Genomic DNA, 16,742 nt, shown 5'->3' with positions numbered 1-16,742 from the left:
TATTAAACAGCACATAAATCAAAACTGCCTAACATTACCGAATAAAATGTTGACCCAGGATGAGGTACAGGACTGTGCAACCTCAATCTCAATCTATGTTTTGATCATCTTTCTGAATCCGATCTAGATAGTCTTTGACAAAAGCGCGGTTTTCTAAGCTTTTTGCTCAAAATTTTTATTTTTTTATGAAACTTACCCACATTCTTTTTTTATATATACTGCATGTTCAGATATTCATACAACAAATATTCTGGGGGCCATGAAACTTGAATCAAAAATGTTGGTGGGCAACTTTTTTTTTAAAACGCTGGCGGTTTAAAGAGTTAAGAATGCAGTAGACCGTTATGCGATAAATATTCTGTATCAATCCACTTGAACACCTTAGCAACACCGACAACCCACTGTGGTTTCGACTTTTGCACGGGCATGTAATATTTACTTCTTTTTTTCACACAAAAAAAAACATTAAAATCTAGTTTAATATTCTTTTTCACACCCCAGCAGATTTGGCTATGTCAGCAGAAAGGAAAAGCTGTTTCAGAGAAGGAGTAAGTAATTACTTTTTGATGAAAGATTATGAAAACAAACAATAATGGGAACAGAGTCAATTTCATGTTGCCTTTAAGAACAGTGACCAAGAATACGTCTCTGCAAAGTTAGCGCACTCCAAAAACGGTGCAGTCAATTTAGAAAGCTGCCGTTTGATGCGCTGCCAGCGAGCGTTTCTTTAGCAAATACGCACCGCAGAGGCCCAAAAGACTTTTAAGGAAACTTTCATTTTGCTCTTTACTTTGTTATTCATCTCTTTTTAACATTTTATTCCACTCCCTAGAAACAAACTCCGCACGTTCTCATGGAGCACTTCAGTAAAGCGGCGTGCGAACGCTCCCGTGTCTCCATATATGAATACATTAGAGCGGGTGATTGTCAGGCGGTGCTGCTGGATTCCTCCCTATGGTCCCGCACGGCTCTGAGAGAAGAGAAGGAAAGCTCGCACTATTGTTAACCTCTTATCAGGCAGTTGCTAACACTCTAAATTGTTTCCCCCTCAGCAGAGGTTTGGCAAGAACGCCTTTCTCTTCCCCTCCATCACTCCCTCCATCTGTCTGCATGCCGAATTCCCTCCGAGTTAAACAGGTTGCGGGAACGCGTCCCTGAACGGTGCCTTATATAATTAATCAAACTCTCCGAGAGGATATCGATGCGATTCACATCTAAAATTCTCCAGGCAAAGTTTCGCCTGAAAGCAGGAACACAACAGAGCGAGAGAGAGAAAGAGAGAGATGAGAGATGGTGCAGGTGCTGCAGCATTTCCAGAAATCTGACATCATGCCTTCACAGGATGGATACAATGAGACTAGGGTTGGGATACAAGAACTGGTTCTCATTCAGAACCGGTTTAATTATTATTTATTTTTAATACTCGAGCTGAAATATTTTCAAGACACCATTAATAGTTCTTGAACATCTGTATACCTGCAAGATAAAACCCCATTCTTGTTTATTATATTATATTATTAATATATTTATTGTAAATATTTGTATTGTATTATTTTATAGTAATTTAATGTATTTATTTTATTCTATATAAATATATTCGATTGAGATGTATTTGTATGACTCGGACATTTAAAACAGTAAATCGGACAAAAAGATTCAAAAGCTAAATGACTCACTCACTGACTGAATCGTTTGGAGAGGCTCCATAATTTACTGATTCACTGAACTAAAAGAGTTCTTAATGAAATCATGAAGGCACAATAATCATTAAATGAAATTGGAATCAAAACCAGTTTCTGGTCTCTGACCTACTAAATAATCTTTTTCTAAAAATGTTTAGTTATAACTAGCATTGGGCCAATAATTTGAATGATATTTGGCCATTACTGCTTGGCAAATTAAAATAAGCATTATCTCTCTCTCTCTCTCTCTCTCTCTCTCTCTCCTGTGTCAGCTCAAAATCAGCTGGTTTAATACTTAATGCACAATTTGCTTCCAAATATTTTGGTAAATCTTTAGTAAACTGCATTAAAAATTGTATCAGTCATCATTTAATCCACTTATTTATTGGCATTGCCATTGGAAAAGCCATCTCTGCTTGAGCACAAGTACCTTTTCTAACACAACCTAGTAACCCGGTTAGTAAACATTCTGTGGTGACGTGCATCTTACACGCTTTCAGTGCAGACGGCCTCAAGCTGGTCGCTTGCCGTGTAGACTCAGCGTGAGCCATCTCACATCACTGCGTTCACGATACTCTGATTGCCACGTTCACCATTGGTTTCCTGCTCGCAAACTATGAACTTCCTGTATACAGAATATTTGGTGCCTGCATTTTCTCCCCATTATTTCCTCTCTCTCTAGTTCTGCCAGTTGGTGCTGTTTTGACAAAACACGACTAATGAAACTGTAAGCATCCCTCTGGTACTGCTCCTCCTTTCTGGGATAGCAAATTAATTTTTCCTCTGTACTGATTAAAAATTTACCTACCACATAGAGCGGAGCAAGAGTGGAATATGTAAATCTCCTCAAATTTCTCCACTTATCTCCATATCAAATGTTCTAGAGATGTACATTTCACACGTAAAGCTGCCGTGCTGAGATGAGACATTTTATAGTCGCAAATACCAGCATCTTTTAGACTCCCGTGTATATCAAAGAGCAACATTTATATCTGACAGAGCGCCGGATGGCCTTGTACTGCCGAATCAGATGAAAGAAAAAAGAAAAAAAAAAGAATAATCAAACAGAAAGGAGTTTATCCCATCCACACACACATGTCCAGGACAGAGAGGGGTCTCTTGTTGTTTGGTAGCGTTGACATTTGTAGAATGAAGCGCAGAGGACGCGTTTCTTTAGCACGTGTGCTGTCGTTCCCGCAGAGCTGCTATCGCCGGTTCTAAAGAGTGAGACTGAGCTCACCGCAGCGCTGATACTGCAACAAAACACAACCGCTCGAGAGCCCGGTTATACAGAAACAACAAACGCTTTTTAAAAAACAACTTTACCCTCTGAAGATGTGCTTGACATTTAACACTTCAGGAATGATCTGCGTTAGCTCATTGGACAGCATTTGATGCAATTATTTCAACTCTTTTTGTTTCATTTAAAACCGCAAAAATCACGATTAGAGTGAGACCTAAACGTAAAGGTCATTTTTTTGTTAAAGCACTTACATTAATTCTTAAAACTTGTATTATTATTCGTGTTATAAAGTTGACAACATCGGCATACTCGCGGTGGGGTGTCTAGTCTATATATCTGTGGGTGTTCAAGTACATCAAGTGAGGCATGTTGTCAGGTTAAGTTGTTTATTTAGACTATTTCTGGCCACTTTTCATCATCAAATAACATATGCAGACAATAGAAAGACATTTATATTCTTCTGTTGATTCTAGAGTCGGGCAAAAAACCTGCTAGCTTGATGTAAACAGGGAAGTTAGGTCAACTTCCTATGTGGTATCTTTGTCATCATTACAGCAAAGTTGAAAGCTATCCTATAGAACTAGTCACATGTTAACATGTCAAGTAACTGCCTTAGTGTACCAGAAATGTACCACTTTTTAAATTAATTTTCCAATAAATCGATGCAACAAATGCGGATCTTAACTTGTGTGAACCCAGAAAATTGCTGTAGAGAAAACTCAACAAACAGCATTGAAACATGAAACGGAATATAAATAATATTGATAAAATATTCATATCAACAGCAAGGTGATTGCAATGTGAAAAGTGTGCTATATTACGGATTAAAATTTTATATATTTTTTTAAATAAAATGTTAGATTTTTCTCTGCCTGTAAGGCCTTGATTACATAACTTCCAGAGACATTCATTCAAAAGTAAACTGGGTCCATTTTAATTTCATGACTTTAAAATCCTCTGCAAAAGAATGAAGGTTTCTTCTCACAAACTACTTGCTTTTCTTTACTAGAAATCTCGTAAAATACCACCGCAAATCTAGTTAGCAGTAATGATCATGCAAACCGTGCTATTGGTCTCGCTTCTTTTACTGGATTGTAAAAACTGGGCTTCTGTATATAAAAAGTTCCAATAAAAAAACTCTACATTTTACTTAAAATGAAAAAAACTTGTGACATTTATACCAGCATGCGGTGCAATTACGAGAATAATGCGAGTGCAAAACCTTTATAATGGTTTCAGACAGCTTTTCTACATGGCTAAAAGATCCAAGATCTTATTAAAGTACTTCTGAAATTAAATTATGAAACAATGCTTTTTATAGAGGCGAGGAAAAAAACACACGACTTCAATCACCTTCCTTTTTAAATCTTGTGGCACTGCACTAATTAATTCTATTGAAATGAGTCTAATTAAATTGGCCTAATAAGAGGCAGCTGACTGCCATCTCTGAGCACAGACACAAAGCTTGTAATAGTCAGGTTATCTCCACCGTCCACAGCCGCTCCGACAACGCTAAGCCTTGTAAATACAGGCCCCTCTTACACGGGCACCAATATCTCCGGCACTAGGGGAGACGAGAAAATTCCCACAGCCTCTGTGTGTGTGTGTGTGTGCGCGCGTGTAAAAAGACAAGCTTTTTTTTCAGGTGTACAAGACGACGAGGAGATTTTCTTTCTCTGAGAACATATTGTTCATTTTGTTTAATTGATGGGGAAAAATAAATTTCAAGTCCCTCTTTTAGCACCTTGGTTTTCAAAGAGGGGCCCAATTAAGGGTCCTCAGACAAAAGGAGATTTGGAGTGGAAGAGCTCTTCTCTTCCTCCGCGAACACTTTCCCATGACAGAGCGGGAATGCCTTCGCTCTGGAGTCACAGAGGAGCAGTGTGCAGGATGCTGTTAGTACAGAGAGGGAGAGAAACGCCATCCTTTGTTCTGCTATAGCAGGATCCCGCTCCGCCGTCGCAGTTTAAACGCTCGTCTTTCACGGCTGCTTCCGTGCTGAGAGCAATGTATAATATGCAGATGCTTCAAAATTAATACGGAGCTGTGTGTGGTTTGACTAAACTCACACGTTAAACACACTAGAAGCATCATATCTGACGATGAGCCTGACAATTTAGTGGTTTCATTTCAGTCAAATCCTTACATTTCAACAGATGATGGACAATTATTTATCGAACGTCATTACGCTAATGTGATCAAAACTAAACAATGAAAATGCTGAACTCACTTTTGATTCGTCGACAGACTTTCTGGGTCAAAATCTGGATGCGTAAAGGCCTGTTCACACCAAGGACGATAACTATAAAGATAACAATAAAGAAATAGTTCTCAATATTAAAGAATAGCAAAGTTCACACCACAGCTATAACGGCACAGAGAAACGTTGGAGTCCCTTTCAGAACGTTTTTTATCCAGCTGATGAATGATAAAAACATTGACAGCCAATCAGAATCCATCCTGATGTAAAGAGCTCGAACATTTAAAGTGACAGACAAGAATAAACAGAGCGATATCGTGGAGGCTAATATATTTATCTTTATATATAAGGCCTGTGTGCCATTTTATTTGCGTGGTTGTTATGCGAGTAACAATAGTATATCCAATTATAAGACTGTCGATTTATTTAAATCTCCTAATAAAAAATGCTTAAAGATTCCCCTGTATTGAATGCTGACAGCTAGACTAAATATATAGCTAACATCATTATGCAAATAAAACTTTGGAAATGAAACTAAACGATATGCATGCTAACCTGACATCTGATGAATTTGCAGACATTTGGGGGCACGATTTAAAAGAATAACATTAGCACACATTAAATGACACCGGACATCCTTCAGGCCTGTCAAAAGTGTACAAAATCGAATTGCCAGCATGTTTCAAATAAGATTCTTACAGTCCTCTGCAAAATATTTAGCTGGTCTCGTAAATCACTTAATTTGCTCGATTCTGTAAAATTGTTTGCTAGTAACGTAAATCAGAATAAACAAGCTCATTGTTTAGAAACGTTTTGACACCTGCTTAAAGCGCCCATCGCTGATCAAAACACACACATGTCGTCCAGTCTACATCCATCATGCCGTTCATCTGAAATGCCGCAGAGCTTTGAAATGTGATTTACTGGATGTGGGATTAACTCCAGCAAAGCAAATATTTGAATGAAACAAATGGCTTAGACAACTGAAAGACATGTGCTTTGAATCATGTTTGAATTATGATAAATTAGATTTCAGCTCCAATAAAATCTTAGGAAGGAGAGCGTGAGCGATGTGACTCGGGTGGAAAATCACATTTGGGAAACGTGTCGGCCATCGTGTGAGGTTTTCCCGGCCCGCGCGCGCTTAGGTCACTTTAACTAAGTGGATCCTGAACGACCGCAGGACAGACGCGATTAAACCTGCCATGTTACTTTTAACATTTTCCTACAAACAAACACGGTTGCCTTGTGTGCTTAGAGTCTATCCCGCTACATGATGTCAAACAGCAGACCGAGCACGACCAAAGAAGGTTGGGAAAATGTTGCTACTCAATACACGACTCTAAATCAAACGCTCAAACCGTTACGGAGCTGGACTTGTGCTTGGAGAGAAAATCTCATAACACTGTTCCAGTGTATTTCAGGTTTGTAATACGGTCCATAAATACCTTCCTTTCCTCTGCGTTCCAGAGCAGACTGGAGAGGAGAGAGAGAGAGGGAGTGAGAGTGCTTCCTAAACTGAGCTATTGAATTCCTTTAGTCTGAATGAATTGTCAGCCAGCAACTTTAAGAAATTACTACAAGCTCAAGTAGTCAAGAGGTATTTACCCAAGAATTCCCCAAATAAACTCAATAATGGAAGCTAAATGGAAATAATTGTGCTTAGAGATCCAATTCTGAGGGGGAAAAAGTCAATTCAAAGAAACATATGGGAAGCATTTCCTTACGGGAACGTTTCCAGAATGATCACGCAAGCTGAAAAATACATTGACGCTAAATATAAACCACAAAAATAGAGTTTGGCTAGTTTCATAAACAATAAAGAAGGGTAACTTTTTCAAACTCTGGCAATGCGCTACAGCCTCCCAAGAGGGTTGAAAATGTTTCACAAGAGATGAGAGGAGCGTTTGTGTTGAAATAAAAAATGGAAATGCGCACAGCCTACTTGGTGGAGAATGCGGGCTGAAATCAGCCCCTTTTGTCTCTGAATTATCTGAAAAGAGACCAGCTAACTCGAGGCCTCCGAAAAAACCCACTTTCCACCGCCGCCCCCCTCTGAAAATCAGCTCTTTCTGCCAGAGCTGGTGACCCATTAAGTATATTGTGTACATATGCAAAAGGGAGGCAAGCAGGTGTCCGGAGAAACACTGGAGCTATGTCACAGTCTCCGATGGGAGAGGAAGAAGAGATCGGCATGATGGTGGAGGAGGAACGGATATCGGGAAGGAGGGGGAGGGTCGGTCAGAGCAATGTCCTCTAGCCGGCACCCTAATGCAGTTCCCCCTGAAACATCCGCCTGATGGACGAGTCTCCTCACTCCTGCTTTCTAATCAATTTATTTAGCGGCTAAGATAAATATCCTGCGCTGAGGTCGGGGATTAGAGAGCCCTTGTTTGTGCTGTCTGTAAATGCGTGGTTACGGCGAGAAAGGCAGGGAGGGGGCTGTTACCGTAGAGCGGCATGTCTGTTTCTCTGTCCATCCGAGCGGCCGGGAGTGAAGTCCCAGCTTATGTTTATTTATTCAGCTGATGTCAATACTTTACACAGTCACTCAGGAAGGAACATCCAGGCCCGCGCTTGGCAGAGACGTGCACAGAGGAAATGTGCTTGTCATTGCTGCTGTTTCACGTCGCTAACAAATGCATCACCACACAAGTCAACCACAGGGGAGGACACACGTTACCCCCTCACAGACACGCATTACGGACAGACTGAGCGAGTTCCTGCCGAGAGAGGCGTGTGAATCGCTCTCCCGGTTCTGCCGCTTTGCTACTGATGGGTCTATAATAGTGTTTCCTAACCTTTTTTGTCTAATGTGCCCCTGCAGCCCTATAAGTAAGGCTCTAGTACCTCTTCATTGACACCAAAACTCAAATGTGCTTCTCACATAATGCTAGATTTCCTTAAAAAGGAACTCAATGCAAAGACATTCACTACAATAAGATAATTGCGATCATTTTAACTTTTTGACAGGCCTACAATTTTTTATCTTACACTTCTTTTCATAGGTTTAAAAAAGCTAAATTAAAATCTTTCCAAGTACCATTTGGTATCAAGTACTCCTGGCTGGGTAAAACACTGATTGTTGTTTTATTCCACATGGAAACAATTGTGAGCGAGTAAAAACATCCCACTTGTTTAATGTATAATCCGACAATGCACAATGCTGAAAAGAACATCTCAGACTAAAGCTAGTTTGGCTTTATTGGAACACCTTTGCTCATTTAAGCTGGTTTAGTTTTGTGTTCACCTGGTTTTAACTGGTCACTGATTCTATATCCTGACAACATGACAGTCAATTACACTAAAACCCTCTAAAACCCTCCAAAACAGGCAAGAATATCCACATAGGACAGTCTGAAAGACCAACAAACTACTTTAGGCTGGTTTAAACTTTTGTTTCTGTTGCTTAGCATTTTCATCCATTTAAAAACTGCTTTTTACTTTTTCTACAAAAGTAAAAAGAACCGTCACAAACTATTATTTTTCTGTGACATTAATATTCATAATAAGAGTAAGAACTATAGTGAACATAAGACTGTCAATATTAGCAAAACTTAGCACTATTAGAAGAAAAAACGGGTTGAAAATGCACAGAAGATAATGCAGCTAATTCTCAAAATTTATTAATTGGTTTGAGTAGTGTAAACTTAAATTAAACAAATTAGTTCAATCAAATTAACTTTCTTTTTCTTTTGAGTTCACAAAACTGACACATTTTAAGTAATCTGAATGTTTCATTGTTTTGAGTTTTATGAGCTTGTTTCTTTTAATTTAGACAAACTTGAATTTATCTGAAACTGGGATGGGATTTCTATATCCCAGCATTCTTTGCCATGACACTCGAAAGGGAGATTAAATGCTAAAATATTAATTATGTTTATATGTAAATGCTATATAATGTTTTTTGTGCAAGATAAACGTTAAGTGGAGATTTAGTAGTGTTGCTAAGCTAATTTAGAAGAGTTTCTGTGGGGGGTAGATGCATGAACTTGGCTTGAGAATAGGCATATGTTAAATGTTCTATATTGCCCAATTCATTTTGCTAGGCTAATACTATCAGAGCATTGTGTTACCAATTAGCAAGTTAGCATTTACTGAATTAGCTAGTTAAAGCTTTTCCACGACTAAAAATATTTAAATTGAGAGATTACATGATAATTTTAAGTTAAATGTATAAATTAGCTTACTCAAATATTTCAAGTTAAGAGCAATTAAAGTGTATGAGTACAAAATTAAAATATGCCAGTTCTGCTTACTTAAAATCTTATTTTCTTTTTGAATTTCTGACATTTTGATGTAACTGATTACCTCAATTTTCCACCTTTGGCAAACCATCATTAACATAATATGATTTGGAATGTCTTGATCCAGCATACTGATACTAGCATGTAAACTGGCATTGCTATTGCTACCGTAGCCTCAATTCTAGCACATAAGAAAATATAAATGCTATCACTGGTAGAGTGCTTTAATAGTCGATAAAAACAATGTCACCACATCTTCCTCCCCCAGCTCTGAGGTGAGTCATTTGCCGTGCGGTTGAGATTCTCCCCAGCTGGGAACTGGAGAGTCTTCAACTGTCGGTTTGATTGCACTAGCCTCAGGCATTAGGTTCAATCCAGCATGTCGCACCTCAGTAGTCTCACACAGACAGCTGAAATCTGGCTCAATTTACCTCAGGGATTTGTTAACTTTCACATACATTTAGCTGTGCAGTTGGCCAGCTCAAATTGATAAACCTGCTGCTCTTATTGTGGTGATTTCTGAGATGCCAGGAACCTTCACCAAACCCAGCGTACCAGCTGACACGCACTTGTGCCGTGTTCTCCAGCAGTGAATTGGAGAGATGTTTCCTTTTTTCACGAAACCTTTTTCGTGAACTTGCTGAAAGTGAGATAATAGTAGAGCTTAGTCTCTGCCTCAGACAGACGGTTAACAGGCCTTTTGAAGCATATTGTACACAAAACTGAAAAGAGCTTTCATAAAAAATAGCAAGCTCCAATCTGACTGTTTTTGGCACTGACTGTTCTTGGCACTGAATCTTTGATGTATACTGGAAAACATCTGTTTAAACAATAGAGTGGTGCAAGTATGACGTCAGAACCAGGAAGTCTAACTTGACAATACTTTGACGTTGTGTTTTACAATTTAAACTGCACACACTCACACTCCAAGCTGTCTTATCAAGGTTACTTATTAAAAACATACGTTTTCGAAAATAAACATAACTGCTTAAAAATTCTAGTTAATTCTAGGTATGGGTGTGTGTAACTTACTTTGTAGAACAAAATGTAAAGTATCGTCAAGGTATGTTTTCCACAGACCTGATTTTACTCATAAATTGAAGTAACCAGCGGCGAATTAGACTTCTGGGTTCTGACGTCATACAAGCACCACTCTAGTAGTAGTTTGTAAACATGTTACAATTTAGTTATATTAAAGCTAGAGTAGGTAATGTTGGAGAGCTAGCCAGATTTGAAAGTGGCACCTCTTCTAAGCTCCGCCCCCTCCTGTCAGTGCTCCGTCCAAAGCTACGCCCCCCCACAAACATGAACGCGCATCCACATTTGGAGTCAGCTGCATGTACATACCAGTGATGCGCGGGTTGATCCAAAATGAGCGGGTGCCTGCGCCCGCGGTTACGAGTCATCCAAAAATATTTTTAATGATATTCGGGTCGCGGTCGGTCGGGTCGTTTACCTTTGTAATTTATATAGTACTAGACACAATGTTCTATGAAATACATAGGTCTACACTTTATTGTCTGAATGCGCGAGGATGACGCACGAGCTCAGTCTGCAGATGACAGCGGGAAATCCTTATTTACCTTTTGAATGTTGAGCGCGTTATTAACTTTTGAATAAAAGCTGACGCAGGACAAAATGCCGATTTCCCAACGCATTGAACTGAGCAATGCCATTGTGCCATTTTAATAGGCTACTTTTAAACGCATATAGCTCAGTAATGTCAGTTTTATGTAGCCTATTTGCTGAGAGGGGGCGGGATTTTTGTTGGGAAAGTCAGGGGAGAGACGCACACTTGTTAAGAAAATGAAACGAAATAAATGAATAAATCAAGCCTTTATTACAGAACACTAGGCTATATCATACAGCATTCTGAAAAATGCGCACCCCTAGTTCCTCCGTCTATGGCCCATGACGCGATGAGCATTTACTATAGCTACTTTAAAAAACGCGGGTCAGGTACAATATTTTCTTTCTTTTTTTTTGCGGTCCGAGTTGCGGGCGGGTTAGTTGAAAACGGCGGTCGGGTGCGGGTTGTTTATACATTGACCCGCGCATCACTGCTGTGCACGCAGTGGTGCTCGGGCACGAGACATGAAGGCATCTGATTGGTTCTTTACATTCGCACCGAATGGCAGTGATTGGTCAGAGTTTTTACTGTCCTACAGCTGCTACAGAGGTCAGATTTGTTTCATTCCTTTTTCTGAACACATAATGTATTGACTACTATCAGAATGGAAGGACCATTTCACCCAGTATAAAAAAAAATGTTTCTGAACAGGATTACCAACCCTACCTTTAACTCTAATTTAAACCCATTTTATTTATAGTTTTAACAATATGTATAATATTTTTTATAATGAATTGTAATATTAATAAATATAACAAATTAAATGATATTTTATTAAATAATTAATTAATTTTTATATATATATATATATATATATATATATATATATATATAACAAAAATATGATTATTGAATGACAAATTAATGAAAAGTCATCTGCATCTCGCTTTATTTAACACTTAAAGGTACAATATGTAAGAATTTTGTAATAAAATATCCCAAAATCACTCGCACAGTGTGATATATTCCTTGTGTACTTACAATATCCCAAAAGTTCCCAAAGATCTTTAATTTCAGAGAAATTATTTTACATAATTGGCCGTCCCTGAAAACCTGTTCACTCGTCACTGACATAATATCCGCGTTATCCCTGGTTTCCGCTCAAGTACTGCCATAGTAACCATGGTGACAGACGTGGACAACTGCTAACGTCTAGCTGCACGCTGTTTTTGTTTTGTTCAAACATTATGGACCATGGCAAGCAGACTTTGTGAAAAAAGGAGTATTAATTCAGCACTTGCGGGTAGTTCGGTAGATTAACCTCCTTATTCCTTTATATCCGCGAGCCTCGCGGGATTCGAATGTGGCGCTGAAATCTGTCTCTTATTAGCAATCGCGCCCTGCTTCATACCACAGTCATGACAAAAACATCAATGTATTCACTGATCCATAAACATTATTAGATCCATCGGCTTGACGACAAGTTCCATAATTCCGCAGGAAATTTTGCATCATCAAGCTACGCCTTTGTTATTGTAAGAGGTTAGCGACCCCTAGCGGCAAAAAACAATTACATATTGTTACTTTAAACAAAGACACAAAAAATGTAAAGCTTTATAAATACAACTGGATACAATTTTCCAAGTAGGAATATACATTAGTACATTATAACCAACAGTTACAAAACTAAGATGCTTCCAGTATGATCAAACTTGTCTAGACTGAAATCATTTATCTGTTCGACATGGTTTTCAGAGCAGTATATAGTTTTCTGCTTGGTGTGAGAGTTTTAAAAATCGCACCACAAATACAGTAGGCCTATAGCAGAATCAGTACCTGTTGACACATTTTTAGCATTACACTGCATGTACAGTCATACCACCCAAGCATACTATGGCTAGACACTGTGCATGTTGGTCAGACGGCTATTTCCTGTCTAAGTGGCGGTTCTTGGTCAAAAATACCTGCTATGAGGATCAGACTTTAAGACTACCACCAGCTTCACCAGAACAGTGTCACTCCTTACTAAACGTTATGTATTCTTGAAAATAAATACAAAAAGTGAGGGTGGGGGGGAAGAAAAAAGTACAGAACCACTCTAAAACCCAAGAGAGGCACTGTGGGGAAAAAAAACAGTTATTTAAATGTAAATAAATAGGAATTTTATCTGCTCCTTCCTCTTAAAGTTTGCCTCTTTATCTTCCAACTCCTCTGGCTTTTCTCTGCAGTCTCTCGGTCTATTACAGAACCTCCAGCGCAGGTCACACCGAACAGAACACGAGACGCGGCCTGGACCTGCCTGCTGGAATTAATGTGGCCGGGAAACAGGCCTTGCTATCGGCTTGAGACCATTACCACATGTCATTTGTCATTTTCTATGATACCACAACGCGCTAACATTTAATTTTCAGCCGCACTTTATCAGTGGCCAAGTTCTCTCTCTCTACGCTCCATTGTCTTTGACCTATATACATACAGCCGGCCAGATGGATGAGAGGAGAGCCTCCATCGTTCGGCCTCTGCCTCTGACATGCATCAGACATGCTGACAGCTTCCCCTTCGCTCGGATCACATGGGCCTGTGGACAGTAGGAAGGAACTGAACAAGACCCTTCATAAGAACAACAGACAGAAAAGAGGTGGATGGTTTCAAAGGTGACATACATGTGTCCACCTTCTGTCTCACATATCAGTACCAATCAATATTGCAGTTCTTTCAGACAATTATCGGTATGACATCCCGATATTGGATTTTTGTGATTTTTTTCTAAAATGACGACAAAAAGGATTACGAAATGAAAACGTATTTTTTTCTTCTCGCGATAAGTCGTTCCAAAAATCATGGCAACGGACGTTGGTAGGTTTATGTATATCCCAGCCGCCGCACTGGCCATTATTATTAATCAAAGGAGACGAAGGTGTGTTATCCAATCATTAATGGCAAGGAAAGACCGTTATACTTGTGAGTGTTTCTGGGTGTTTCTCCCTCATTTCTGCTTCAGGGTCTTGATTGTGGCATTTCTTTGAGGTTTAGAATCCAGTATTCCGGTAATTCTTTTGTCTTTTATGAATTTAATAAATAACTCTCATATCTCATATTCTGCCTGAAAAACCACCTCATGCGAGCGTAAACTTTTTTTGCGATAAATGGGAGTTTTTGTGAAATTGACGTGTTTCCATTGAGTGCATTTTCAATTCGCAATTTCAATTTGCGCAATTTAAAGGCTAATGGAAATGCGGTGACTGAAACACACGTTTCGTTAGCTCTTCCGCCTATTTCGTGCACACAACGTGAATAAGCTACAACAATCATGCATGTCAGCTGTGTGAACACTAGTTCTGGAATGACAGTTTTTATCGGTAATTATATGGTTTCTTAAATTTAAAATCTTTTAGTCTGTGCCGTTTTCTGTTGATGCGCAGCTTAAACAAAACTTCACTAAATGTGTAGTGTGCCTGCAATCCAATAATCACAAAAAGCTTTGTGCTTTTTTACTTTTATTATGAAGCAAAGTCTCAACTTTAAAATTCTGTTGATTTATTACGAAATTCAAACAATAAATGTTGTTTTGGCATTCTTTAATACGGCGTAACACACCTCAGTTCAAGCAGCAGATTACCAGATCATCTCTTCATCTTTACTACTAGTTACAGCACAAAATAAACATGGCTGAACAGTGAACACCAGAAGGTATGTTAAAAGATACATTACAACTAACCAAAATGAATCCTGTCTCAAGTAATCGCTCAATCAGTGTTTCAACCGAGGAAAGACAATAAAGCAGATTGTAGGCTATACAATGTCACTTGTTAACCTCAAGAACGCAATTCGATGTCCACTAACTCATTAGTTAGTTTGCTAAATATATGCTCTGTATTACATATTAATTATATGTTTTACTTAACCTGTTGGTGATGCCTTCATTATTTAATGTACGTTTGAATAAATCTGTCATGGAAACAAGTTATTTCAGTTTATTGTCGCTTAAATGTTTATATTTCGCCATGAAACTGGAGTAGAAACAATTCTGTTATTATAAAGTTTATATAAACTGCCTTGTGTCCAATTGAAATGTTTGTGCAACTCAGTTTTAGCTATTTGAGTGTTGATTATTAAATAAAGTTAGAATAAGTAATTGATTATCAATTTAATTTCAGTTTCGGTTTTCGGCCAAGTGAATTCAGATTTTTTAGTTTTGGTCCAGAATTTGTATTTGAGTGCATTCCTAGTTCTTACAGTATATTCTACTTCTACGGCAGAATTTAAATAAACGTAGTAATTGGTTTGAACAATATCTTGTATTAAAAATTGGAGATATTTTATATAATGGTATAGATATAGAATCAGTATAGATTTATAATATCAACTATTATTACTTGCCATAATTTCCTTCTTGTTGCATTTTCTTCTAAAATCATGTTTAAATTTGTGCATGCTAAAAGAGAGATGTGAGTGAGCATGCAGGAACACTGGATGTGTGTGTGTTTTCATTGGATGTCCTTGTTCAGTCTAATGCAGCATGAAAGAAAAGCAGAGAAAGCAAAAGACAAGACGCACATTACTTAGATAAAACACGGGCTGGGGCAACATGAAAGACCTGCTGCAGACACCATATTTCAATGAGACGTCCGTCCTAAGCTAAAATAATAAATACAAATGGATGGGCTGCAGAAAAATGAGAGGTCAGAGTGGTTTGAAGAAGAAAGAGGGATTTAGAGGAAGACAGACGACATAAAGCAGTGAGCATGAAGTAGATGACAGACAGTGGGAAAGGGTAGGCCAGAGACGGGACGAGCCGAGATGAGACTCAGCGGGTGAAAACAGGGATCGATCGCGTGACATCACCGATGAACTGCTTTGATTGGATCAATTCCTTCTGTTGCTGATGTGTACAACAGATTACAGTGGTGAGACGGAGACGATATCGCATGTGTTTCAAGTGGCGAACAAGGGCTGTGGCGCATTTTATCCACGACAATGAGACTGCAGTTATGAAGGTTAGGAGGAAGTGACATCATCAGTTGCAATCACTGCTGGAAACGTGTGGGTTTTCACGCACGCACTGTAATAGAATTCCTTGAAAGATGTTGTCATTTGACAGATTTCCATGGGGATATTTGCTCTCTTCAGAAAAACATATTCTAGGCTGCTTGTCCTCCATACATCATAAAGTCGCAGTGTGGTTAAAAATCAGCTCCCGAGAAAAATAATTAGACTCCACAAAGGCCCGAAAACCCACCCCAAGGTCTTTGGCGTCACTTTTCAGTCATGCACACGCGTCATTAACACGAGCACTGAGCAGCAAACCCTCGGAGAACTGCTCTAAATCTCCAGGCCTTTGGTCCACCAAAACTTCTCTCTCTATTTGAGTGAACTAAAGCTCAAAATATGTGTTAAAGTAAAGATCACTTCAAATCCGTTTCATAACCTCAATACTACAAGTATTAATACTCATTTTTTTCATTATGGCCGACAACAGATACCCAAAATGAAAACAATGGTCAATATTATAAATCTAATGTCTTTTTAAAACAGATATAGCATTTACATTGGGTGAAATCACATGCTTAAAGTGACAAAGCTTCAAAACACTTTAAAATGGAGTACTAAAGAAAAGTGTACCGTTTAATACATTTGAAACCTGCCATAGAAAAGCAGCATTGCTTGAATCAGGCATTATCTGCTATATCGGCCAAATCATACCAATACAATATCAATGTAAAAGTAAAATACTACTATTAAAGGGTTAGTTCACCCAAATATCCTGTCATCATTTACTCACCCTCATGCTGTTACAAAC

The 16,742-nt window shown here is 38.6% G+C and overlaps 1 protein-coding gene across 4 annotated transcripts in view; it reads right to left on the bottom strand.

The window, feature by feature from the left end:
• The window catches only part of npas3 (neuronal PAS domain protein 3), a 295,848-nt gene that overhangs the window by 257,341 nt on the left and 21,765 nt on the right, over window positions 1–16,742 (bottom strand). The window contains exon 2 of one of the 4 annotated variants that reach the window (XM_079634098.1): window positions 5,156–5,227. The exons of the other annotated variants lie outside the window; for them this stretch is intronic. Coding sequence (XP_079490224.1) covers window positions 5,156–5,227 — 72 coding nt within the window. The remainder of the gene's footprint in view (window positions 1–5,155; window positions 5,228–16,742) is intronic. 4 annotated transcript variants of the gene reach the window in all.

This window comes from Phoxinus phoxinus (genome assembly GCF_949152265.1).
Source record: "Phoxinus phoxinus genome assembly, chromosome: 13".
Classification (NCBI taxonomy): Eukaryota; Metazoa; Chordata; class Actinopteri; order Cypriniformes; family Leuciscidae; genus Phoxinus; species Phoxinus phoxinus.
This window is presented reverse-complemented; position numbering and strand designations above follow the sequence as displayed.